We start from the raw sequence: 26,463 nt of genomic DNA, 5'->3' as shown, positions 1-26,463 counted from the left end.
TGAGCGTGGATATTACCATTTAGAGTTTTGAGGTGTGCTGTGTGTGTGGAGGACTCTCTCAAAACTTTGTGCTTTTTGAAATAAGATTCAGAACTAATAAAAGGGAATCGCGCATCTACAAAAATGGCCAGTCTAGAAGATTTGATCCCCACAGTCAACAAACTTCAGGATGTTATGTACGATGCTGGGATTGATACATTAGATCTCCCTATCCTAGCCGTCGTAGGTTCTCAATCATCCGGTAAATCATCAATTCTAGAGACACTTGTCGGTAAAGATTTTTTACCAAGAGGTACGGGTATTGTTACTAGAAGACCATTGGTTTTGCAATTGAATAACATTTCTCCAGATTCACCATTGATCCATGAATATCAGGGAAGTCAGACCGCAGAGGATGTACAAGAGAATGGTGAACATGAAATGACTTTAGAAGATCATCTGAGAAAGAATAACAAGAATTACCAACCGCCCACGCATGAAGAATGGGGGGAATTCTTACATTTACCAGGTCGTCGTTTTTACGATTTCAAACAAATTAGACAAGAGATTGCTAATGAAACTGCAAGAATTGCCGGTAAAGATAAAGGTATCAGTAAAGTGCCTATAAATTTAAAGATTTTTTCACCCCGTGTATTAAATTTGACTTTAGTGGATTTACCAGGTATCACTAAGGTCCCGATTGGTGAACAACCTCATGATATTGAAAAGCAGATTAAAAATTTACTTTTGGAATATATTGCTACTCCTAGTTGTATCATTTTAGCGGTATCGCCTGCAAATGTCGATTTGGTAAACTCTGAGTCTTTGAAATTAGCTAGAGAAGTTGATCCTCATGGTAAGAGGACCATAGGTGTTATTACTAAACTAGATTTAATGGATTCTGGAACCAATGCTCTTGACATTTTATCAGGTAAGTTATATCCTTTAAGACTAGGGTTTGTCGGTGTGGTTAACCGTTCTCAACAAGATATTCAATTGAATAAGACTGTAGAGGAAGCCCTAGATAATGAACAAGAATATTTTAATAGACATCCCGTTTACAGAACTATTTCTAGCAGATGTGGTACTCGGTATTTGGCTAAACTGTTAAACCAAATTTTGATGTCTCACATTAGAGATAAATTACCAGATATTAAGGCAAGATTGAACACTCTGATTGGCCAATCAGAGCAGGAATTGGCTTCTCTAGGTGATACTGGGGATATCACTAGTGAAAATAGGGCAGGTCTTGTTTTACAATTAATGAACAAATTTGCTACAAATTTTATCTCTTCTATTGATGGTACTTCATCTGCTATTAGTACGAAGGAGCTATGTGGTGGTGCACGTATCTATTACATTTACAACAACATTTTTGGCAATTCGCTTAGATCTATTAGCCCTACTGCCAATTTGACTATCATGGATATTAGAACCGCCATTAGGAATTCTACGGGGCCAAGACCATCTCTTTTTGTCCCTGAACTTGCATTTGATCTTTTGGTCAAACCACAGATTAAATTATTATTAGATCCATCTCAACGTTGTGTGGAACTCGTGTATGAGGAATTGATGAAGATCTGTCATAATTGTGGTACCAATGAGTTAGCCAGATACCCAAAATTGCATAGCATGTTAATCGAAGTAGTTAGCGAACTATTGAGAGAACGCTTGGGCCCCACAAGGTCTTATGTGGAAAGCCTCATTGATATTCATAGATCCTACATCAATACCAATCATCCTAATTTCCTCAGTGCTACAGAGGCAATGGCTGATATTGTAGAAACACGCAAGAGAAACGGTGAGCTTCTTGCTAAACAAAAACTCCAACAAAAGAAGGAGTTTTTACAAAGAGAGATTCGAAAAGAAAGAGATGCAGAAGGGATACACGAATCAAATCCCGAATCACCTCGAGTTGAATCTGATTCTACTGCAGAGAGTGAATCGGATGAGGATGGTGATAACGCAGACATGAAACAATCAAAGGATTCATTTTTGAAATATTTTTTCGGTAAGGAACAATCATCTCAAGATCATCAACATCACGGAGGTACCCATGGCCATAGTAGACAGCAGTACTCCGCTCAAAATGATATGAACGGCCAAACATTAATTGATATGAAAAACCTCCAAATCAATGGAAGCGGTGCTGAACAAGATAGTTCGGATGATAGTGAAGAAAACAAAGAGCCGCAATTAACAGAAAGGGAAGAACTTGAATGTGAGCTAATTAGGAGGTTGATTGTATCCTATTTCGATATTATCCGCCAAATGATCGAGGATCAGATTCCAAAGGCTGTCATGTGCTTGCTTGTCAATTTTTCCAAAGAAACTGTTCAAAATAGGCTGGTTACCAAGTTGTACAAAGAATCCATGTTTGAAGAACTATTAATGGAGGACCAGACTTTGGCACAGGAAAGAGATAAATGCATTCAAGTATTGGCCACTTATAAGAAGGCATCGAATATTATTAGTGGTACCTTGTAAATACTACGGAAAGAATCTTAGTATGTTCGGGTTCTTTGTATTTAAGTGAAGTATTGTGTAATTCTGCAGTAATGGCTTCCTATATTGTTCAATTGCTTTAAGGCATTTGTTTATTACCAGCTTACGATATAAAGTCGTTCATCTTCTTTATGGCGAGAAACTGTAATTGCGAAAATTGTCTAGGCAATTTTTTTCAGTAGTTAGTCTGAGATTTTTCCTTGTGAACCAACCTTCCTGTCGTTATTAATACTAGAAGATAAGACGAAACAGTTTAGTTTGTAGGTACGTAAAAACTTGTTCAAAGTAGGCTTCAGTAATCTTGTTCCGAAAAAGTTTCTCACATATCAAACAAATTAGAGGTTTCGGAAGTAAGCCACAACAAAAATAATGAATATTTTTTAAACGCTTTTAAAACAGATAATTATCAAAAAATAGAATTAAAGCTTTATTTGTATTAATTTTGAAAGTATTAAATAAAATTATATACTGTCTTATAATATATATTATTATATCATGTGATTAAATTACACAGCTTCTAAAGCTCTTTAATGGATTGCGGTTTTTACATCTACTCTACTTTAGATCATACTTTGTCTTTGATTAAAGTATATTAAGTGGCCATCTGTGACCAGTATCTTTTGAAACAATTTGTCATAATATCCATATTCCATCATATTAAACATTTACGTTTTGTTCTACTTTAACCAATTTGAAAGACATTATTTAAATCAAAAATATTTTCTCCGAGTTAGCTATGAAAAAGATTGAATACCTCATGTATAAAGATATCCTCTCCTTCCAAGAATACCTCCTTAAGTTTCATTTCTACCGTCAGGACTCGTGTTTTCGCCAGGAGCGATAAGGGGACGTGTGATTTCTGCATCATCGTTATTAGGTGACACTAAGTTAGTGCCCGGTACCTTCTTCCTTTTAAAGAAAAAAAGAGAGAGACCGATGAACAATATGACTGTTTCAGTGAGCATTGCAATGCCCAACGGGCTTCTTGGTAACCCAAACCAAATTTTCCTCCGATTTAACCACTGTAAGGAAATTGGTCGATCAATCAAAAAGACACAGGAATTATGAGAAGAACACCCTTTTTTCATGATTCTTACTTCTCTCTGAGCACCATTGAGGACACCTAAGAAATAGTTTTCCTGAGAATCTTTCCTGCAGAACAGCGAATCGCCCAGTAAAGTAGTAACATTGCCTTCACAGTGTAAGAGGCTTGACGTAAAATCTCCTTCTATAACATGCAATTTCAACAAATTGAGAAGTTTAGTGGAATTAAGAATATCACCGACAAGTGACAGAGATGACTCCGTTGGAACCAACAGGGAATAGGGTTTATTCCCGTGTATAATTGAGGAAAGGTCATCAAATTTCTCGAAAAGCTCAATGAGTTGGGTAGTGCCTGTAGTACGGATGAGATCTATCAACGTCACAGTAACCGATTTTGGAAGGTATAATTGCCCTAAAGGATGTACCACGCCTTGACTGAAGAATAAATCTAAGTCATTTTTTATTTTTATTTTTGTTCCCACACTGCTCAAATTTAGATTCAACTCCGTACCTTCACCATTATGCAGGCGTTCTGCTTGTACCAATATAGAATCACCCAGCAAATTTTTCGTCTCAAAAGTGGTATCCTTTGAATCAGAATAGATAAGTCCATCAATAATCAAGTTCTTCATTATGGAATTGATGGCAGTCATATTGTTTTCAAGAAATTGCAGATTCAGCTCCAAAAATTCCCACGAATCGAAGCAAGGCATAAGAATAGTATACCCTTCCTTGTTCAAAGGTAAATCGAGAATATTTAACTGGCTTAGGAACATCAATGACCTGGAACATCCGTAAAATGGATTTATCGAAGGCGTTAAATCTCCTGGTAATTTCATTTTGTCCGATACCAAATAAATGAGAGTATTTCCAATTTGAAAAGGCTCCTCATGAATTACCCTATATTTTTCATTTATGAAGTATTCACCGCGATCTTTAATTATCTTAATCCTCTGACAATTACCACCTAAATTTTCATCAGAATCACAAAACTTGGACTCAAACATCCTACTTTTCCCAAGATTCTCTTCTGAAAACTCTTGATCCAACCAGATCTTGCTACCGACGAAATGGTACAGTAGCCCAGGTCTACTGAATCCATCATAAGCAGCCGAAGGAACATCTGGAACAAAAATAGTTTTTTCCTCACCTTGAGTTTCTCTTGAATCCCTAATCAAGCACTGTAAATTACGAAAATATAGTTCTCTGACAAAATCTGAGCAATTAATCCCATGCAAATATTTCTCAGCAGTAAAACTGATAATATCTTTAATGATCTCTAAATTATCAAAGGAATGAACTAGCCCCCTGTTAAAAGCCATATTTGAAAGATCTGAAGATTTTGAGCCATTAACAAGCAAGACGGATCCATTTCTTTCACTTTGAAAATCAAGCGGATCGCCATTCAGATTTTCCGGATAATGTACATCGGGTACCATGCCACCCAAGATTTTATCAATTATAATATTTTGAATAAAATTTTGTCTATCGGTATTCCAAATATATCTAGTGTCTCCTTCCATTCTCTGCAGACTATTGAAAGCATCTGTGATATAATTTATTTCAACTTCTGAAAAAAAATTATGCCAATTGTAATCTGAAGGTATCAATATTGTACGGTTGGTCGTTATTGATTCAACTGCAGGTATATTTCGAGTAAAATTATTAAACAAATGGAAGTCGTTAAAATCATGCTCAATCTTTTGTAAAAAGTTCCTTAATCCAAAAGGCGTATTGATTTTTTCCCCGATACCGTGTACACTAGCATTTTGGAAATTCGGTAGCAAGTCAGAATCTACCAATTTAACGTCGTTAACAATAATTGTATCATCGCTTAACTTTTCTAAAACATAGGGAAATTTCACTCCCTCAGATATGACAGAAATTCCTTGATCAATTCCAGAAGTTAATAGAACAGAATCATGGATCAAATAATTTTCAATGTCAAACTTATAATTCTTATCTTCTGGCTCATTATCAATGAATGCAGAATTTACAGGGGCCATCAATGTATAATTTTGTAATTCATTCAAATACGGGATAAATCCATTCCTCTGCACAGCTCTTAGAAATGTAGAAAACTCAACATTCTGAGATAAAATGTCAACGACAGAGGTGAAGGGAAAATTATCTTGGATTCCAACATTACTGTTGCTGCTTGCTGTCAACACCAATCCAAACCATGATAAAAAGATCTGAACATAACACAAGAGCTTCATCAGGCTTCAATACCTGTCAATGTACTAAAGAGCAAATTCGAGTATTTCTTTCAAAGGGCTTTAGAGCCCAGGGTAGAATTAGCGATAACTTTAAAGTGCGGTTTTCTCCACATGTTATCATCGGCAATGCACATCTTCCGTTTGGAATGATTCTGGGCGAACCATATTAATACCATGATCCAGTAATATTGCAAATCGTTTCGCGGTAGTTGGACAGGGCACATAATATTAGATGGAATACCATTTTAATATTACCTTACATTTTTTTTTTTTTTTTTTTTTTTTTCAATTAAATTAATGGCCTCCTAATTTTTTTTTACGAGCACATCGTTATCAATACAGATTGAAGTATTAAGAAATCGGGTAAAGTCAATCTCATCATGCGACAATTCAAGATGGAGAAAAGGATAAGAAGGGAAAAAAAATTCTCCATAAATTAAAATCTACTTATTTCTTGATTGTTGTATATTTTTTATGTTTTTCAAAATTAATCTCAGGAACTTCCCGATATTAATCGCGAGCTTTAAAAAGAAGGAAGGATTAAAAATTTAACTTTTACATTTCTTGAATCAAGATAACCTAGGTTAGGTTAGGAGCAGTTAGGAGCAGTTTGATGGCCGGTACCTCAGAGGAGGAGCCCTTACGAGGGGAAAATTCGAATCAAGGTCCTGTTCATTATATTTCAATTCCAGTTAATGGTAATGGAAACAACAGTCATGGTGTGGGGGAATCTCCGTTTAATGCTGGATCATCATTTTCACATAGGAGGCATTCAATCTTAGATCAACCATTTGGTTCATTTAGAGGTGTAAATTCTTTGAGTAGATTTGCCACTTCTTTGAAAAGAGCTAATTCCTTTAGACATATCGATGTTCACCCTGATGTGCAGAGAAACTATTTTGAACAATCTAATGATGAATTGGTTAATCCTGAAACCATGGAACCCGCTCCAGATGGTCGTAAATTGTCTGTTGCGCTAGGTAGAGCTGGTAGTATTGCTGTTAGACCTTCGATTGCTAATTTTCGAGATAGAAGAGTAAGTGGCCCTGCAGTTCAAGATGTAGATGATTATGGTGCTACTGGAATGAGTGTCATAAGTGATTCCCAGTCACAATTTCGAGATGGTGCGTCCGTGGTGGAATCTGTTATTGTTCCAGGTATTTCTAACATCGGGACAGCCGCTGACAACGAATTAATTACCCTGAGAAAAGTGGAAGGTAAAGATGGCGAAGTGGTTACAGTTTTAGCAGGTAAATCAACTGGTCCACAAACTATTTTCAACTCGGTGAATATTTTAATTGGTATTGGCCTTCTAGCTCTTCCACTAGGCTTGAAAAATGCAGGTTGGATTCCAGGCCTTTGCCTATTGTGTATCTTGGCACTTGCTACTTTTTGTAGTGCTGAGCTACTCTCAAGATGTTTGGATACTGATCCCACCTTAATGTCTTACGCCGATTTGGGGTATGCAGCCTATGGGAGTAAAGGTCGTATTCTCATTTCATGCTTATTTACTTTGGACCTATTGGGTAGCGGTGTTTCGTTAATCATTTTATTTGGTGATTCTTTAAATGCTCTGATTCCCAAATATTCTTCCAATTTTTTCAAAGTTTTAGGGTTCTTCGCAGTGACTCCTGGTGTGTTTATTCCTTTGAGTATCCTATCCAATATCTCTTTACTAGGTATTACCTCGACGATTGGAACAGTAGTCATAACTGCCCTCTGTGGGTTTTACAAGAAAGAAGCACCGGGCTCCTTAATTGATAGAATGCCCACGGATTTATGGCCTAAAGACTTTAAAAGCTTTTGTCTCTCCATTGGATTGCTGAGTGCATGCTGGGGTGGACATGCCGTTTTTCCAAACTTGAAGTCTGATATGAGACATCCTACCAAGTTTTTCGATTGTCTAAAAACTACTTACAAAATTACCACCATAACAGATATTGGATCAAGCGTCGTTGGATATTTTATGTTTGGAAGCCTGGTTGATGATGAAATTACAAGAAATGTTTTACTCACTGAGGGATATCCTAGTTTTGTCTACGTTTTAATCTCTTCACTAATGTCCTTGATCCCTATTGCCAAGACGCCATTAAATGCAAGACCGATTATCTCAGTTTTAGATACTTTGATGGGTGTCGACGGTATAGAACTCAAAAACGGTAATAACCGATCAAAAACTGCTGAATTGGTTCAGCTTTTCAACAGAATTTTTGTCAATGTAGCTTTTGTGACTATCGCAATAATATTCCCCAAATTTGACAAACTAATTGCATTTTTGGGAGCTGGGCTATGTTTTATGATCTGTCTAATTCTTCCATGCCTATTTTACTTGAAGATTTGCAAATCGTCCATCAAATGGTGGGAAAGGATCCTCTGTTACCTCACAATTTCAGTGAGCATGCTGTTGGCTACTCTAGGAATCGGTGCCGCCATTGCTTCGTAATTATTCGTCTATTACTACTACTTTGTCAGACTTTCGAACTTCGAACTTCGAACTTCGTATTTAATTATAATAATGACTATTTTTCACTTTTCCTCCAGATGCTGGCACGGCGGTTGTGGGAAGAAAATTGATAAAATTTTAGAGACTGCGATGAGCTATATAGTTTCGAAACAGATATAAGAAAGAAAGGAACAAAAGAAACCAGATCATTGATGTCGAATTTCTCTGACACTTTGAAGTCAGAACCTATCGGGATTCTTTCCAAAGAGCCTTCACAGGCTTTAGATTTGGTGAAATCCTACCTCGATGAGGTTCTTGCACTATACAAAAAAAGTGGAAGTGCTGCAAAGACAGAACTTGATGAGATTATTACTGATGGACTCGATGCTAATCAAGTTTGGTGGCAAGCTAAAATGGTTGTCGATAATGTTGGTGGTGACCTCATGGAGAGAATATACGATTTGAAGAGTCAAACATATGACGATTTTGACGAAGAAGAAGGAGATGGTTCTTCATTGGAAGGAAACGATTTAGAGCAAGAATCTCAAGAATCAGAATCTTCTGGAGATGAATCAAATCAGGGCTCGCAAAATGAGGGAAGTGAAGAAGAAGAAGAAGAAGAAGAAGAAGAAGAAGAGGACGAGGACGAAGAAGAGGACGAAGACGACAACGATACTGGAAAAGTACAAGAAATTGAAAGGTATGATGACAGTGCCATGTCAGGAGAACCTGCTGATGTTAGTGAAGAAGAGGGTAAGGAGGAGCTGGAAGAAAAAGATGATTATGAGGAAAGTGATCAGGAAGGTGCCTTGGAAGAATCTTCAAATGAAGCTGATTATTCCAATTCTGAGAAGAAAGATCTTAACGATGAATTTTTTGATTTAAATGAATTCAACAGACAAACTCTAGAGGCCGAGGAAGGAGAGGGTAATGAGCAAGATGATGAAGAAGTTGATTATTTTGGTGATTTACCCTCTGAAGATGAAGAAGAAGCCTTATACTATAACGATTTCTTTGACGAACCAACGTCTCAAAAGTCTACTAAAAAGGAGGTCACCAGTGAAAAGCCTAAGAAGAAGCAACAAGCGGAACCTGACTTCACAGAAGAGGATTACGATGCGGCTGTTGATTCTGCCAAATTGGATCTATTTGCAGATGATGACAAGGAACCGAAGGGAGGAGATGAAGATACTGATTCCGAGAAGAAGCTATCAACTTTTGAAAAGCAGCAATTAGACATCCAGAGGCAAATAGAACAGTTAGAAAAAGAGGCTGTTGCTGAGAAAAAATGGGCTTTAAAAGGTGAAGCACAATCAAAGGATCGTCCTCAGGATGCATTGTTAGAAGAGGATGTGGAATTTGATAGAACTTCGAAGCCGGTGCCTGTAATAACAACTGAAGTCACTGAATCTCTCGAAGATATGATCAGAAGGAGAATTAAAGAGAAAGGTTTCGATGATTTGCCTAGAAGAGTGGTAACAGATAGCAATCTGAAGAGTTACAAACCTGATTTCCAATTGAGTGACCAGAAATCTTCGAAGTCCTTGGCCGAATTATATGAGGAGGACTACAAGGGTGTATCACAGGATGCAGCTGTAAGTGAAGAATTGCAGAAAGAACATGATGAGATCTCCGACATGTTCAACAATCTATTTTACAAATTGGATGCTCTATCATCCGCACACTTTATCCCAAAACCATCCAAAAAATCCTTAGAGGTCAGAGTGGAAACACCTGCTGTATCTATGGAGGATACCCAGCCACTAACTATGTCCACTGAACAATCTCTAGCTCCTCAGGAAATTTATAGAGTAGGAAAGGGTGAGAACCCTAATGAGATCAAACTCAAAAATGGTATGCCAGTGGCCAAAGAGGAATTGACCAGAGATGACAAACAGAGGCTACGTAGAGCCATGAAGAGAAAGAGAGCCAACAACCATGTTGGCGATCAGCAAAAGAAGAAGAGTAAGAAAGACGCTACGATCTCGACCTTGTCGAATGCTAAGAACGTTACCGTTATCAACAAAAAGGGAGAGCAGCATGATGTTAGGGGTAACGTTAAAGGTACTAAGGGAAACGAAAATATCAATAAAATAAAATTGTGAAGTAGAGGAGACTCAAAGAAATTTTTTTGTATTTTACTTCAATGCATTTTGTAAAATATGGCAGCCATTTAACTAATCGGCTAACATGGCCAACCCAAGATATCTAAAATAAAAATAGATGAAACTGTATAAGCAATTCTAGGGGGTACAAAAACCTATTATCGATCTTTACAAACTATGTTACAAGTATCTTGTTTATCTATCTATTGGCTTTCCTTAGATCTTGTTCCAAGAAAACGAATCCCCTTGACAACAGTAGGGCAATAATGATTAACTAGAAGGCTATTTTCCCATAGGGTCGCACTCTCCGGGTTACAAAGAGCGGGCGTATCAGCTTCCATAATAAAGTTACCGTTACCTATCCTGTCTTCGGTTGAATACAAACCGCCAATTTCTGGATACTTATTCATTAATTTATCCAAAAATTTCAACAATGCAATAGAAGTTTTTTCAGGAGTATGGTCCATGCTCATGTAAATTCGCTTGGTAAATGCAGCTGCTCTTTGTTTGGTCCCTGATTTAGATCTAAAGAAAATGTAATCTAGAGCCTTTAGAAGAAGTTCAGCCTTGGTGGATACGTTTACTGATGGCTTAAAAATCTCACTACCGAGAGGATCTGCTAGTCTCATTGATTTATGAGAAAGTTCAATATTAGCATCTAACGATATGGAGGGCAATAGAGCATAAAGAGCGTCCACAAAAGAGGACAAATCAACATTGAATTTCATTTGACTATGATTTGAAACGATCGAAAACGAACTCACGATGCATAAAAGAACTTTTCTCACTTCTGAAGAAGAAATATTATTCAAATCAGCATCTTTGATAAGTTCTTTCATAACCTCCAGAAAATCCCCTAATAATTCAAAATTAGCCATACTACCGAATTTAACTAGACCTTCCAGAACAGCTCCTACAAGCTTAGGATTTTGGACTTTCAAAATGTTCAAATACAAAGAGAAAACTTGTTTCAAAATCTCTGCTTGATTTCTCTCCCTTTCTTCAACGGTTACTGACTGTTCGGCCTTCCGCATCTCTTCCTCAATTTGCTTCATCTCTTTTCTAGATTTTCTCTGCTTTTTAGAAAGATGAACTCTGTCCTTTTTCTTCATTCTAATCTTCTCTTGCTCATTTTCTTCTCTAGTATTAGGATCGTAATCAGACAGAACATCGAGTGAGAGTAAGATATTTATCACAGATTCCTCCACATTATATTTTCTTGTCTTTGCTGTTTTGCAAAGTATTCTTACAATCTCTAGAGAAATAATACCATCTTCATCATCATTTAAAAGACTTTCCAAAGTTTTGATAGATCTTTCAGACATCGAATCTGCTCTCAAATTGGGTTTACAAATACGTCTAATGATCAAAGTGAACATTTCAGTTCTAAAATTGAAATGGGATGCATTAGATATTAATTCGTTCGCAGCTTGAGTTGCCAAAGCACCTATTTGAACTTTTAAAGGATCATCATTATTAGGTACCTTACTCAATTCTTTCAAAATATCGACATAATTTTTGTAGATTCCCACTAAAGATTGTTCAAAATGTCTTAACCTTCCGACCTCTTTACTGACTCTCTCCCTTTTTTCTAATTCAGTTAGAGGCCTAATCCTATAACCCGGGATAATACTCTTAAAAACGGGGACAAGCGCTAACATGGAAAACTTACAAGTATTCGGATTCTTAGATTTCACCATTCTACAAAGCCTCGAAAGTGCTGGAACATTTTCCTCTGGCTCTTCTAATATCTTTTCTACAAGGTCCGCTATTTCTTCTTTCAACTGAACAATTTTTTCCTCTGTATCAGGCACTTGTTCATTTTCATCGTCTTCCTCATCTTCTTCCTCTTTTTCTCCCTTAGATTCAGATTCCCGTTCAGATGCATCCTCATCCTGTTCAGATTGATCAGAAGTATCCTTAGATTCGTTCTTTTTTGGTTGCTGTCTGATCATTTTCCTCTCAATTTTACCGTTTATCTTGATAGGTAAACCTTCCACCATGTTATCCTCTTGATGTTTAAGATTTCTTGATCTTTTCTCATAATCTTGCTCTAAATTGTCCCATGAATCATCATCATCTGACGGTTTAGAGACAGCATCCTCATACATATCATCATCATTCGAGATATCGCTACCAGCGGATCCAAAACCACCTTGTTCTAACAAAGCATCCTCTTGCTTCCGTTTCTTTGCAGTACCTGCCTTGATTTCTGATTGTGATCTCTTCCTCCTACCCATTTTAAACAGTACTACTTGCTCAATGTTGTTTGTAATGAAGTGGTGAATGATTTATTTTTAACTTGAGCTCATCTCATCTCATCTCATCTCATCTCATCTCATCGCTTTAAAATTTTCGGACCAGGCGAGAGGCGCAAAACAATTTCTACAAAATAGAAAATGTTAAGACACAACAATTATTAACATTTGGGGGTCATGGATGTTATACGCTACTCCAATTCAATATTATTTTGAACTCATGACAACATGATGAGAGTGGTTAAATACGATCCCAATTGCCCCGGCAAAGGCAGGTCGAGATCTTCCCTAGGAATGCAGAATAAATGCAAGATGCGTAAGAGATCTGATAATCAGTTGAAGTCCATTGAAAACAACAAGAACATATCCCCAATAATGTTCCACCACGTTAGAGTCGATGAAATGAGTAATAATGCGAGACTAGATCAAATTTCACAGGATGCGGAAGCTCGTGGTGGTGATGGTAGGAAAAATCAACAGAGTCCTTTAGTTATCAAGACTGATCCTAGATACAATAATTCACAGTTGGAGATCTCTATGAGTAATAAGAAACTGAATGATTATGCTGGGAACAAAAGTAAGAAATTGACATTTTTACCCTCGATATCTAATCGATCACCAACACCAACTGCAACACCAACAAGTCAGAGGCATATGGAATCGGATAAGTTTTCAAATTTGGGCGTAATGAATTTTAAAGAACCTCAAGGGTTCAATAATTATCGGAATGGGCTATTTGAGCTACCAAGTTCTTTAGACAAAGAATTTGCAGATGAGCGTTCTCACAGCGGGTCTGAAATGGGAACCTCTAATAAATTTGCAAATAATGATTGCCTTACCGGACTGCCTGTATTCGGCAGAAAATTCAGCTCCGATGTAAGGTTAAAACTTAACAAGAATAATGCGCAATTACAAACTATACAGGGTTATTCAACGTGCACTTTTAGGGTCAAAATGAATGGTAAGAATAGGACCGAACACAAGGATTACGAATAATCGCAGGACGAAAGAAGAATAGATTCATGATTTTGAAATTTTTTACACGAATGACTTTCAAGCAATTGGTTTTGCAGTTCATTAAAGTCACATAATTTTTTCTAACACTATCACTATCATTATTTTTATTATTAATTAGGAAACGGATTTGGATTAAATTGTTTCAAATGTTTGTAAAATTTTCTCTTGCATCACATCTTTCACATTACCCTTTTCTACAGCCTCCCCATAAGTTTTGAACAGGTCTTTTAAGTTTTTGATGATGGCATGGGAAGTAAGTATCTTCTCTCTTATAGCTCCTTCAAAAATTACACGAGCGAAATTGAGATCCTGGTTCGCCAAGTAAGCCATAATAAGTGACTCGGTTAACAAACTACTTTCCAATGACTCTTCGTTCCTTTTAGCAAATGCTTCGATATTAGTATTGTAAAGTTCTAATGATTTCTCAACGTCAAATTTGGAATTAGCTAACATTAAGGTGCGAATAATGTTAACAGTATCACTTTCAGAGTTATCAGCAGGGAAGAAAACTTGGGAATATTGAAGCATGGCTGGGTTTGACTTTTTGAAGCTTTGAGATGCAAAGCTTAAAAGAATCTCAAACATCAATTTATTAGCTTTATTCCCATGGCTTAAAAGGTAAGAATGGTAAAGCTCTAGAGCTCGCTCCAAGTTATTCCTGTAAACACCTTCAATTCTCAAAAGGTTAAGTGCTAGTTTCAAATCTTTTTTATCCAATTCGTTTTCGCTAATGTACTGTCTTAATTGTAAATATTCCTGAGATAGATCTTCCGAATGAGATAAATCATTGAGTACAGAAAATTCACCAAATTCTTGAAGAGATTTTTTGAATTCATCACTTGTTTGGACTTCTTCCTGAGAGAAAACGGGTTTTTGAAATTTTCCCAGTGTATTGACAATTTTAAAAAAGAGTCCTTCTTCCGTTTTTAACGAATCCAAGGGAAAATTCTTATAGATTTGATAAATCTGGTACGGAGTTAATTCTTCAATTCGTTCTAGAAAGGGTTCTAACGAAGTAGTACCATATTGCAGCAAAGGTTGGAGTGCATTACTGATTTTCCCCTCTAAAATATGACCAACTAAAACGTCCAAGACATCTTGCTTGATGTTTTGTTTATGGTCAATATTTTGCAGCAGGATCATACATTGAGCTAGTGATTTTAATGGCAGAATTTGTTTCCCATTTTCCTCATAAGTCTTCCTTGAAATAGTATTTTCCACAGCCGCCAAAAGCAAATCATCTACCCAAAATTCCTTAGGAAACCTCTTCAAAAGCTCCCAAGAGTCATGAACTCTACCAGGATTATTTCTAATTATTTCAAGTAGAGATTTTTCGCTCAGCTGTCCCCCAATTTGTTCCAATTTTTTAGCATGAACAGTACTGATACCGTATTCATACCTACTGAGCTCCTCAATCATCTTGTTATGGATAGGTATTACTTGTTCAGTGTTTAATGATTGCTTAGCAAGAGCTTTGTTGACAAACTCAGAAAGTTCATAGGGATCCAACTGGCCATATTTCTTTGGTAATTCTTCGGCTAAAGGTTTAAAACATTCTTGTCTTAATAAGTTTGCATATACCGGCTCGAAATGTACCTTGCCATTCAGGCATTTTACAGAACTGGTGAAATACCTTTTCAACATGAGGAATGGAAAAAGCTGGTTATTCTTTTCACTAACTTTCTTTAACTGGGAATCTATTCAAAATGATTCACCGCTCAGATTTTCTTCGGGCTCCAACAAACTCATCTTCTTTTGAACTTTGAAATGATTGTAGAATAGTTTAGAAATATGTAGAAATATGTCTAAATAATGGAAATGGCATACGTATTGCGCCCACTGACAAAATATCCCGTTTCAACTATTTGAATTTGTAGTAAATCTAACATATACTTTCTTATAGATAGAACGAGATCTTTATGTTCCTAGTCTCTCATTCCAACATTGAGGAATAATGTCCGGAAAGTTCTCAATGATTTACAAAATGTAAAATGGTATAGTGCTTAAAAAATAAAACTACTCATTAACACATAAAACGTTACGTTTACTATACAAAACTTGCTTAGTCTCTCAATGGTTTAATGTCAGGAGATGGTCCCAATGGAGTTAAACCCAATGGGTTAATTCTACTGTGAGATCTAGTGTAATGCAACTTAATGTGATCGAAATCAGTGGTATGTCTGAAAGCATCGTAATTCCAATACAGGTTACGTAACCACAAGTGAATAAACGGATAACCATCTCTAATAGTATTCAGGTTACATTTGAAATGTTGCACATAAACTGGATCAAATCTTACAATCGTAGTGTAGAGACGAACATCAGCTTCAGTCAATTGCTCACCAACGGTAAAATAACGAGATAAAACTTCATCCAGACCCTTGTATTTTGATTTCAAAGTTTCGTATTTTTGCTTTAAAATACCTTCAACCTTGTCTAAATGTTGGAAAACGTTGGTGACTTCCTTCTCGTAGATTTCAGCACTTTCAGCAAAACCCGCCTTATAGACACCATTATTAATGTTATCATAAACCCAACTATTAAATTCATCAATTTGTGACTCCAGTTCCTTGGGGACTAGATCCAATTTTGTAGCTTCATCACCAGCTACTTCATCAAGAACACCACTGTTAAGAACTCTAATGATTTGAGCAGATTCGTTAGAAACAATAGCTTTCAGCTTGGTATCCCAAAGAACTGGAACAGTAAATCTAGCATCGTATTCCGGATCTGCCTTGTAATAAAGGTCACTTAGTCTTTGAGCATGTTCGTTTGGATCAAATGTACCGTCGACAAACAATCTGGCGCTATCGTTAGGAACTTTACCGACAGGAGAGGACTTATCACTTAGGGCACCGACAATGCCGCCTGCTTTATCCTTGTATAAGTTTTTCTGATTTGCCATCTCTAGAGTGGCTTCATCAATTGGCAGGAATCTCCATCCCTTATTATCTAAATGCCAGTGGACGACACTAACACCAATAACGGAAGTTAGACCTTTCAAAGCTCTTGTAAGTAAAGTTCTATGTGCCCATGGACATGCCAAAGAAACGTACAACCAGTAACGACCCTTGGCTGGCTTGAAAACTGGATGATCAGGTGAAATTATTTCCTGAAATTTTGACACTTGTCTCTTGAAAGAACCGTCTCTTGAAGCCCACTGCTTTGACATTTTAAAACTCGAATTGATAAAATAAAATACTTGACTATCTATTTTCACATCTATTCTTTAGAAACAGTGAAAATGGATGAAGTTGCAATTCTATCCCTTATATGTATATATATATATGTCCGTATGAATGACTTTTTCAAAGGGTTAGTAATTTTACAAATAATCCACATATACTCTTTTTCTACGGGTGAAATCGCAAAGACGAGATGAAGACGAAATTTGAATTATTTCAAATGTCATTGCGATCCCAGTAGCATTACAATTGGTCGAATAGCATGTCTCCGTCATATTAGGGAAGGAAAACTGCGGAAATAATTGAGAAGGGACAGATGCAAAGGCATTTGAGAGCTGGCAGCATCATCCATGCGAGACATGGGTAATTGCGTGAGTAATTAGATGGGTAATTACATGGACAATATGTTTCACTGTGATCACGAATGGTACATGAGCTCAGCTGGTCAGATAGAAATCTTCTTCAATTCAATCTTAAAATACTGTTATTCAAGACATAGCATTTCATATCGGACAAAGACTGGCACGGGCCCGCTTTTATGCCGGACAAAGACTGTCATCGGTAGCAATATCAATAGTTATCATGATAGATAAACTATCGAAGAATTCGTACCGATAAGGATTCAATTGTCTTCTTATGTATTTAGATTAACGGAGAATGTTAACGATAGTAAACGATGATTGACCTCAAACCACTACGTCTATTTTATCAAATGATTGACCTTGCTACAACCATCAATGCAACCAGATAGGGCTCGAGAAGTATAAGAAGCAGTTCCAGACCAAGATATGAATTCTAGAGTTCGCAATGCCCAGAAAATAGAGAGGTACATAATATCTCATCATGAGTTTAGAGAAGGATAGAACTGAAGTTCAAGACAAAGAAATTGGTCAGGTAGAGATTATTGACCATGTGGATTCTAATAGTATTGATGAACGTTCACGTTCACGTTGGCAGAGGATAAAGGATTCATTCAAAAGACAGGAATTATCAGAACTAGATCCAAATTTGACATCAGCAGAGAAAATTGCCATTGCAACTGCACGCTCACCATTGAAGCATACTCTAAAAAATCGTCATTTACAAATGATTGCCATTGGTGGTGCCATTGGTACAGGTCTCTTTGTTGGAAGTGGTACTGCGTTGAGAACTGCTGGTCCTGCTGGTGTTCTATTGGGTTGGATAATTTCAGGTACTATGATTTATTGTGTGGTTATGTCAGTAGCTGAATTAGCGGTTGCATTCCCTGTATCAGGTGGGTTTACCACATACGCTACAAGATTTGTTGATGAATCGTTTGGATTTGCTAATAATTTCAACTATATGCTTTCAACTCTATGTACTTTACCATTAGAAATTGTCTCTGCATCCATTACGGTTAATTATTGGCATACAGATAAAAAATACAGAGATGGGTTTGTTGCATTGTTTTGGGTAGTCATCGTCGTTATTAATCTATTTGGTGCAAAAGGGTATGGTGAAGCTGAATTTATATTTTGTCTTTGCAAAATTATAATGATCCTTGGTTTCATAATTTTAGCTGTCGTTCTTATCTGCGGTGGTGGTCCACATACTGGATATATTGGTGCCAAATATTGGCATCACCCAGGTGCATTTGTTGGTGAAACTTCAGGTGAGAAATTTAAGGGTTTCTGTTCAGTTTTCAGTACAGCCGCATTCTCTTATTCTGGGAGTGAAATGGTTGGCATGGCAAGTGCAGAAGCGGCCAATCCCAGAAAGGATGTCCCTGCTGCCGCTAGTGTTTTGGAGAATTACACTTTTTTACGTGATTTGCCTTTTCCTCGTGGGTCTATTGGTTCCTTACAGTGATAAAAGGCTCATTGGTAGTTCATCTGTGGATGCTGCGGCTTCACCATTCGTCATTGCCATTAAAAATCAAGGAATTAGTGGATTGCCTACAGTGATAAATGTAGTGATATTGATTGCAGTTTTGTCAGTGGGTAATTCAGATATTTATGCAGCTTCAAGATCATTATCAGCTTTAGCAGACCAAGGTTTCTTGCCAAAATGTTTCGCATATATTGATCGTATGGGCAGACCATTGGTTAGTATTATCTTCTGTTCAATATTTGCTCTAATTGCATTTATTGCAGAATCTGATAAAGAAGGTGATGTCTTTAATTGGTTATTGGCACTATCAGGATTAGCTGCATTGTTCACTTGGGCTGGTATTTGTCTATGTCACATCAGATTTCGCAGAGCTTTATCTGCTCAGGGGAGATCGACTGATGAACTGTCATTCAAATCGCCACTTGGTGTCTACGGTTCCATGTGGGGGTTTTTCATCTGTGTTATTGAATTAATCTCGGAGTTCTACGTAGCACTTTTTCCCATTGGATCTCCACCAAGTGCAGAATCTTTCTTTGAATCTTACTTATCTTTCCCCATTATACTATCCATGTACTTGGGTCACAAGATTTGGAAAAGAAATTGGAAGATCTTCATCAAGCCAGAGGATATGGATATAGACACCGGTCGTAGAGAAGTGGATTTAGAACTGTTAAAACAAGAAATAGCAGATGAAAAAGAAGCATTCAGAATGAAACCATGGTGGTACAGAACATTTAAAATTTTTTGCTAGTGCTCTGTTTGTATACTTATTTATTTATTTATTTATTTATTATTCGAGATGAATTCAAGTCGGTATTGTAGTTCTTCGAATGCTGTCAAACACCAGCCAAGACTTATATCAAAATAAGCATAAAATTTTAGAGAATCAATGGGAATTATACTTGAAAAATAGAAAGATCCCCCCCCTTAGCCGCCTAAACCAACCTTTGTTATGACGTGTATCCGGGTAACCCGCATCACAATCTTTTCTAATATCATTTCAAAAGGTTCACCAATACCACAATATAGTGCATATTATCAATACGACAGAACGAACACATATATACGCAAAGATGTCAGAATCAGCTAAAGTAGATCCTGTCAGCCAAGATGTGGATATGACTAAGGATGAACAACCTGTAGAAGAGTTCGAAGATGAGCCGGACAGAGAAAAGATCAAGATTTTACCACAAGCTACATCCGAAGATGGTACATGTGCATCTTTCCAAATTGCCGAAGAAGATCATACCCTGGGTAATGCCCTTCGTTATATGATAATGAAGAACCCTGATGTAGAATTTTGTGGTTATTCGATCCCACATCCATCAGAAAACTTGCTAAATATCAGAGTTCAAACCTACGGAAACGTCACGGCGGTCGACGTACTACACAAGGGACTACAAGACCTGATGGATCTATGCGACGCTGTAGAGGATAAATTTACACAGAAAATCAGAGAACTATAGATTTATTTACTGAATGTATAATATAAGAACACTGTTGTAATGTAGAATATTTCAACTTATTTCACTTTTACTATGGGCGATGAGCTTCGAGCATGAAATTTCTTTTTTTTAGAAGCTCATCGCGCTGAAAAATTTTCACTTAGTATAAAGATCAAGCTCATCGCAGACAAGGTATTACAATATTTAGTTCACTCCCTACATTTTCAAAAGGCTGTTGATCCATTATCATCAAATCTGCAATCATGTCTAGAGACGGTCAATATAATAAGAACAATTTTGGTTCCCGTAACGGGGATTTCAGAGGCAATAGAGCTTCTGATAGAAACAATTACAATAGAGGTGGCAACTTCGGTGGTGGTGGCTTCTCAAGTTACAAAGGCGGTGGTTACACTGAACCACAAGAACTAGGTAAGCCTAACTGGGATGAAGAGTTACCACACTTGCCACCTTTTGAAAAGAACTTCTACGTTGAACACGAAGGTGTTCGTAATAGATCCGACGAAGACATTGCCAAGTTCCGTAAGGAGAATGAAATGACCATTACTGGACACGATATTCCTAAACCAATCACTAGTTTTGATGAAGCAGGTTTCCCTGATTATGTTTTGAAAGAAGTTAAAGCTGAAGGATTTGCTGCCCCAACAGGTATTCAATGTCAAGGTTGGCCAATGGCTCTTTCAGGTAGAGATATGGTTGGTGTTGCAGCTACTGGTTCTGGTAAAACTTTATCTTATTGTTTACCAGCCATTGTGCACATTAACGCACAACCTCTATTAGCACCTGGTGATGGTCCTGTTGTGCTTGTGTTAGCTCCAACAAGAGAATTGGCCGTTCAAATTCAAAAGGAATGCTCTAAATTTGGTAGAAGTTCTAGAATCAGAAATACTTGCGTTTACGGTGGTGTTCCTCGTGGTCAACAAATCAGAGATTTGGCTAGAGGTGCTGAAATTGTCATCGCTACTCCAGGTAGATTGATCGATATGCTAGAGATTAATAAAACTAATTTGAAAAGAGTTACTTATTTGGTTTTGGATGAAGCTGATAGAATGTTGGATATGGGTTTTGAACCTCAGATTAGGAAAATTGTGGATCAAATCAGACCTGATAGACAAACTCTAATGTGGTCTGCAACCTGGCCTAAGGAAGTTAAACAATTGGCAAGAGACTATTTGACCGATCCAATTCAAGTTCAAATTGGTTCCCTTGAATTATCGGCATCTCATACCATTAAGCAAGTTGTTGAAGTCATTTCAGAATTTGAAAAGAGGGATCGTCTATCTAAACATTTGGAAATTGCATCCGAGGATCAGGATTCCAAGGTATTAGTTTTCGCATCTACGAAGAGAACTTGCGATGACATCACTCAATATTTGAGACAAGATGGCTGGTCTGCATTGGCCATCCATGGTGATAAGGATCAAAGAGAACGTGATTGGGTCTTGGAAGAATTCAAGAACGGTAGATCACCTATTATGGTTGCCACGGACGTGGCAGCTAGAGGTATTGGTATGTTTTTTTACTAACAATTTATTTGCATTTATTTGCATTTTTGCATCTGCTACTAGTTTCTACTAGGGTATTACAAGGATAAAGAACAATATGGAGTTTTGTGGGCATTTATTATTACTGGGATTTGGATTTTTTTGATATGGCATTAAAGGTTGGGCGGGTCCCATGATTCCCTTTGAAAGCTTCCTAATCGTTTATCGTTCGGCACAAATAAACCAGTTCAGCTACACCAATAACAATTTTTGTATTGGCGGCGAGTGATTATAGAAAGATGAGGTTATTGATTGTTTAAGGATCATAATGGAAACATAAAAAGACTAGATGGCTTACATGACGTTTTTAATAATAATAATAAAAAAGAAAAATAAGTCGTCTTAGTCTAGAGATTTCATCTTTTTATTTCAGTCTGTTGTGTAGTTGCACTTTGTTAGCTTTTTGTGCCTCTCTAAACCATTCCAAGCCATTGAGTCCAAGCTTTTCATTTATATGGAAGACGTTGGATTTCAGGTTTGAATCGTTTAGGAAGCAAATATGTAGGATGAATCATGCTTTATCAAGAAGAAAAAAAGAAAAAAATTGGAATAGATATCATGTTACCTTGTGGATACCTCGTAGTTCTTAGTAGCGGTTTTGTCACTTATTAAAGTTCTTATTTTACTAACAATTTCACAGATGTCAAGGGTATCAATTATGTGATTAACTATGACATGCCAGGTAACATTGAAGATTACGTTCACAGAATCGGTAGAACCGGTAGAGCTGGTGCTAAAGGTACGGCTATTTCTTTCTTCACTGAGGGAAACAAGGGTTTAGGTGCTTCTTTAATTTCCATTATGAGAGAAGCTAAACAAGAAATTCCAGCCGATTTAGCTCAGTACGATAGGAAATCTTACGGTGGCCATCCAAGATATGGTCGTGGCGGTTACGGTGGTCGTGGCCGTGGTGGTTTCGGCGGTCGTGGCCGTGGCGGTGGCGGTCGTGGCCGTGGTGGCTATGGTGGTGGCCGTGGTGGTGGCTACAATAGATATTAAAGCCATTAGCTTTTTTAATTTTCTTCGTCATTGATTCGAATATGTATATTACAATTGTTCCCTTTTAGTTAAACTATTATTCTTTCCTATATAATTAATATATTGTTATCACTGGGATATGCATACTTTTTGAATATTGAAAGAACGATAACAATAAGATTAGGAGCTTACCAGGCTGTATCCCAAGCATCATCATCAAATTCATCCTTAACTGGCTTGTTCTGAAGCTTACTCGCTCTAGCAGCTGGTTTCGCAGTCCTCGATAGCGAAGATGGTGTGCTTGACCTCGAATGACTAGCACTAGAACGTGGGGTTAAAATGCTACTACTTACCTTGGGCCTGTTCAAGATACTTGTTTTTTTATCTGGGGCTTGTGTCAATGACCGACTAGCGGTAGGTTCATCATCACTTAAATGAGAGTTCCACGATCTTTGCACCTTAACAGGTTTACCACTAACGGGTTTAGGTGATTTTATCTCTTGGGGTTCATCGAATGAGAAATCCCCCCAACCGCTCTCATCGAAATCGGCTTCCACATCGTCGTCGTCAAAGGAATCTTGAGCTTGACTCACTTTAGCCGGGAAACTGCCAAAATCATCAGAGACTGTAGAAGAATTCTTTTCACCAAAATTGGCCCAAACATCATCATCCATAACTCCAGAGGTAGCTGTATCAGTATCTGAAAACCCAGGTCCGGTGGTAATAAGGATAGAGGATAAGAATTGTTTAGCCAGTTCATCGACATTTGATGAATCCATTTCACAGTATGAATCAAAATTGATATCCTTTGTTTGAGGCTCTGCGGAAGCATCACTATCCTGTAATAATTTAGCCTCATCTTCCAGCTTATTTAAATATTTCTGGAAAAGAGCCTTTGCCTTAGATCTCACCAATGGCTCCTTATCTAATAGACCAGGAGCAATGACTGTCAAAATCTTATTGGCGATTGTTTTAACGTCGAAGAGGTCAATCGTTTTATTTAGCCCATATAAGGAGGCCAGTCTTGCCTTCACATCAGGATCTTTTAAAGACTTGGTAAATGCAGTTGCTAAGATATTAGCTCTATTACCGGAAGAACTTGACAACATTGTAGAAATCTTAGTTATAACAATAATAGTCCATGCGCGGATATCCACATCTACGTCCACTTGTGTCTTGGCCAAATAACGCAACAATTCATTGTTTAACTGTCTTTCGGTAATGTAAGAAACGACAACTGGGATACTTTTCAAAGTCTGTAAACGTAAAGTAGAATCCGTATCAGCTAATCCCATCGAGAACCTTGGATATATTTTATCAGAGATTTCCTTTTTCTCCAAACGGGTGATAATCTTAGGCAGATAGATCAGAAGTAAGAATCTAACTTGTCTATCTTGTAATGCAAAACTACTGTAAAGCAATTGTTTAGAATCTTCAGGAAAATATTCTTGTTCAATGGTTAAATCTAGGAAAATTGCTAAAAGTGGAATAATCTTTGGAAGTACAGATGGGTTTCCACTTTGAGTGGAGATAAGCCAATTGATAACCTTGGTTAACTCTGGAATTAACATACCTCTAACGAACTGTGGTAACAAATGATGGAATAAAGATCTATTTTCAAAATATGCAATTTGTAAATTGGACATTACAATAAATTTCCCTTGAGAATCTTTGATATGAATTTCTTCCAATTGTTGATGTAAAGAAATCAAAGGGTTATTGATCCACGTACTTGTAGATTGTAATTTTTTATTGAAATGTTGAATACTAGTACGGCCCTGTGATAAACTTTGTAATGCCGTGGACCAATCCTTTGGTACTCCAGCAGTACCACCCAATAGTTTAGTAATTAATTTACCCAGTTGCATAGCATCAACCCTAGTGGGGTCATCAGAGAGTGTTGGTTTTTCATTTAGATTGTTGTATAGTCTCATATGAGACCCAAAGATCCCTGGATCCATTTGTTTCCTATCGGCACAGAGTTCAAATCCAAATAGAATCCATTGTCCTTTAGAATCGATGAAGATCGATTGTTCACTCAATGTACCCAACACAAAATTGCTTAAATGCGACAATGTGTTTAAAATTTCCAAGATACCCACCTCAAGTGCTTCTTTATTCCTTGAATAGTTGTTTAATTGATCCCATGGGAACGGCGTAGCTCTTTCAGTAACAATAAACGTTGATTGTGGGTCAGATTCAAAGGTCTCCAAGACTCTACAAAGGCCAGGAATTCTCAAGATCTTAGATTTGTGAACGGCATTCGCAATTAACGGCTCTGTCTTTTCATTTCTATTGGCTTTGAATATGGTTACCGGTAGCGAATCAGACTTTCTTGAACCGTAAAACACCTGCCATAGCAAAGTCTCTTGAATTGGCTTCTCTTCAATGGTATAGGGGAATTGGAAATTAGAAATTGACCTGAACAAATTAATAAAACTCATCGTAGCTGGTGTCCGCCTTTCACTTATACTTAAGGATTTAATATTGGGCAGTTGTTTGCATTCTAATGTCAATAAAAACATCTAATGGTCCTTCAACAGAGAAAGCTGACACGTGAAGTGATTGGTGCCAGGTAATCAAATAAATAGCATATAAAAGTACATATTACTATGGTCCGTCGAGCTTCGAAGTCTTTTCACACTTTCTATAACACATCTTCTATCAATTGTAATTGCCAGTTGTGTGAAAGTTACCAATTAGCTCATATTTGCCAAGTAATAGGCAACAGCAAAGAAGACAACTGCGCAAGCTAATGCCAAGAAACCATTACCTTCACCACCAGTAGTAACACCACTAGTTTGAGCGACATTTGCAACCTTCTCACTCTTGGCAGGTCTGCTAGCAGGATCTAATGAACCCACTATAAAATCCTTTAGCATATTGACAGCATCTTCAGAATGTCCAATGTCGTTAAAAGCTTCAGTACCATCTTGACCAGCTAGATCCAAAATAATTTCATCACCACCTGGATGGTCCTCTACAAATTTGGTAACGTCGTAAACTTTACCGTCAACGATTAACCACGCGTCTTCAGGAGTATTGTGCTCTGCAACTTGTTCAAACGTATAGACTTTAGACATTTCGACGACGAACGAAGACTGAATATGAGATTGAGAATGAGAGAAGTACAATGGACTTACACGTATGTCTCTTATGTATTTCCAGTAGTTTGCAGTTGGTAAGATGTGTTGTTCGAAAAATGTTGGAAAATATTGAGAAAATATCGGTAAAATATACATTAAACGCATAGTACATAAAAAAAAAAAATTACCATTTGAAATCGATCCCAGCTTTCTTCAGTTTATTAACACGTTCATCGTGCTTCTTACGAGCTCTTTCCTTCAACTCCTCTGAGCTCTTCTTCACTGATGCAAATTGGAATGATCTGTGTCTGTACTTGTACAATTTTTCAATCTTGGAACCTTTTGGTAGCAGACGTACTTGTATCAAGTGTCCCATCAACAGATAGTTATTCATTGTTTCTTGAGCTACCTTAGCATCATCTTTATTAACGAATTCAATAAAACCATAATGTCTTGTATTACCAGTTTTCTTATTACGAGCCAAACGTGCATCTTTCAAATCACCAAATTGTGAGAAATACTTGGATAACTCCTTCTCCTGGAAACCGTGTGGTAGCCTGCTCACAAATACGATACCTGAGTACTCATCTTGTGAACTGTTCTGCTGCTGCTTTTGGGCAGGCTTCTTGCTTAACTTCTTGACTTTATGTGAACGATCATCTTCAGCATCTGGCAAACCTTCTAGTTCGGAATCTGACGAACTTGCATCAGATTCTGAAGATTCGACAGGTTCCTTAACAGGTTCCTTAGACTTAACAACTTTCTCACTGGGCTTGACCATCGTTA

At 37.3% G+C, this 26,463-nt stretch overlaps 13 protein-coding genes across 13 annotated transcripts, besides 1 other annotated feature; 6 read left to right on the top strand and 7 right to left on the bottom strand.

Annotated features, from left to right (window-relative positions):
• Positions 1-123: 123 nt before the first annotated feature.
• On the top strand, positions 124-2,466 carry DNM1 (dynamin-related GTPase DNM1; the record flags this gene model as incomplete). Its single annotated transcript, XM_002495342.1, has 1 exon — positions 124-2,466. The coding sequence occupies one exon, from the start codon at positions 124-126 to the stop codon at positions 2,464-2,466; it is 2,343 nt and encodes a 780-aa protein (XP_002495387.1).
• A 353-nt stretch (positions 2,467-2,819) lies between these two features.
• Positions 2,820-2,986: a sequence feature (Centromere Zyro0B).
• A 292-nt stretch (positions 2,987-3,278) lies between these two features.
• Positions 3,279-5,747, bottom strand: ZYRO0B10054g (uncharacterized protein; the record flags this gene model as incomplete). Its single annotated transcript, XM_002495341.1, has 1 exon — positions 3,279-5,747. The coding sequence occupies one exon, from the start codon at positions 5,745-5,747 to the stop codon at positions 3,279-3,281; it is 2,469 nt and encodes an 822-aa protein (XP_002495386.1).
• A 613-nt stretch (positions 5,748-6,360) lies between these two features.
• Positions 6,361-8,190, top strand: AVT1 (Avt1p; the record flags this gene model as incomplete). Its single annotated transcript, XM_002495340.1, has 1 exon — positions 6,361-8,190. The coding sequence occupies one exon, from the start codon at positions 6,361-6,363 to the stop codon at positions 8,188-8,190; it is 1,830 nt and encodes a 609-aa protein (XP_002495385.1).
• Positions 8,191-8,402: 212 nt separating this feature from the next.
• MPP10 (rRNA-processing protein MPP10) lies at positions 8,403-10,295 on the top strand (the record flags this gene model as incomplete). Its single annotated transcript, XM_002495339.1, has 1 exon — positions 8,403-10,295. The coding sequence occupies one exon, from the start codon at positions 8,403-8,405 to the stop codon at positions 10,293-10,295; it is 1,893 nt and encodes a 630-aa protein (XP_002495384.1).
• Positions 10,296-10,498: 203 nt separating this feature from the next.
• Positions 10,499-12,535, bottom strand: NOC3 (Noc3p; the record flags this gene model as incomplete). The annotated part of the gene is made up of 1 exon (XM_002495338.1): positions 10,499-12,535. One exon carries the CDS (start codon positions 12,533-12,535, stop codon positions 10,499-10,501), a length of 2,037 nt encoding a protein of 678 aa, XP_002495383.1.
• A 246-nt stretch (positions 12,536-12,781) lies between these two features.
• ZYRO0B09966g (uncharacterized protein) lies at positions 12,782-13,549 on the top strand (the record flags this gene model as incomplete). Its single annotated transcript, XM_002495337.1, has 1 exon — positions 12,782-13,549. The coding sequence occupies one exon, from the start codon at positions 12,782-12,784 to the stop codon at positions 13,547-13,549; it is 768 nt and encodes a 255-aa protein (XP_002495382.1).
• A 153-nt stretch (positions 13,550-13,702) lies between these two features.
• On the bottom strand, positions 13,703-15,214 carry MRX12 (Mrx12p; the record flags this gene model as incomplete). Its single annotated transcript, XM_002495336.1, has 1 exon — positions 13,703-15,214. The coding sequence occupies one exon, from the start codon at positions 15,212-15,214 to the stop codon at positions 13,703-13,705; it is 1,512 nt and encodes a 503-aa protein (XP_002495381.1).
• A 418-nt stretch (positions 15,215-15,632) lies between these two features.
• Positions 15,633-16,742, bottom strand: ECM4 (S-glutathionyl-(chloro)hydroquinone reductase; the record flags this gene model as incomplete). The annotated part of the gene is made up of 1 exon (XM_002495335.1): positions 15,633-16,742. The coding sequence occupies one exon, from the start codon at positions 16,740-16,742 to the stop codon at positions 15,633-15,635; it is 1,110 nt and encodes a 369-aa protein (XP_002495380.1).
• Positions 16,743-19,679: 2,937 nt separating this feature from the next.
• Positions 19,680-20,072, top strand: RPC19 (DNA-directed RNA polymerase core subunit RPC19; the record flags this gene model as incomplete). The annotated part of the gene is made up of 1 exon (XM_002495334.1): positions 19,680-20,072. The coding sequence occupies one exon, from the start codon at positions 19,680-19,682 to the stop codon at positions 20,070-20,072; it is 393 nt and encodes a 130-aa protein (XP_002495379.1).
• A 242-nt stretch (positions 20,073-20,314) lies between these two features.
• DBP2 (DEAD-box ATP-dependent RNA helicase DBP2) lies at positions 20,315-22,612 on the top strand (the record flags this gene model as incomplete). Its single annotated transcript, XM_002495333.1, has 2 exons — positions 20,315-21,578; positions 22,254-22,612. The coding sequence occupies 2 exons, from the start codon at positions 20,315-20,317 to the stop codon at positions 22,610-22,612; spliced, it is 1,623 nt and encodes a 540-aa protein (XP_002495378.1).
• A 167-nt stretch (positions 22,613-22,779) lies between these two features.
• Positions 22,780-25,116, bottom strand: CEX1 (COPI-interacting protein CEX1; the record flags this gene model as incomplete). The annotated part of the gene is made up of 1 exon (XM_002495332.1): positions 22,780-25,116. The coding sequence occupies one exon, from the start codon at positions 25,114-25,116 to the stop codon at positions 22,780-22,782; it is 2,337 nt and encodes a 778-aa protein (XP_002495377.1).
• Positions 25,117-25,290: 174 nt separating this feature from the next.
• On the bottom strand, positions 25,291-25,842 carry CYB5 (Cyb5p; the record flags this gene model as incomplete). The annotated part of the gene is made up of 1 exon (XM_002495331.1): positions 25,291-25,842. One exon carries the CDS (start codon positions 25,840-25,842, stop codon positions 25,291-25,293), a length of 552 nt encoding a protein of 183 aa, XP_002495376.1.
• Positions 25,843-25,861: 19 nt separating this feature from the next.
• Positions 25,862-26,458, bottom strand: NOP15 (rRNA-binding ribosome biosynthesis protein NOP15; the record flags this gene model as incomplete). Its single annotated transcript, XM_002495330.1, has 1 exon — positions 25,862-26,458. One exon carries the CDS (start codon positions 26,456-26,458, stop codon positions 25,862-25,864), a length of 597 nt encoding a protein of 198 aa, XP_002495375.1.
• Positions 26,459-26,463: the final 5 nt, after the last annotated feature.

The sequence above is a fragment of the Zygosaccharomyces rouxii genome (assembly GCF_000026365.1).
Source record: "Zygosaccharomyces rouxii strain CBS732 chromosome B complete sequence".
Classification (NCBI taxonomy): Eukaryota; Fungi; Ascomycota; class Saccharomycetes; order Saccharomycetales; family Saccharomycetaceae; genus Zygosaccharomyces; species Zygosaccharomyces rouxii.
Note: the sequence above shows the minus strand (reverse complement) of the source record. Positions and strands in the feature narration are given on the sequence as shown.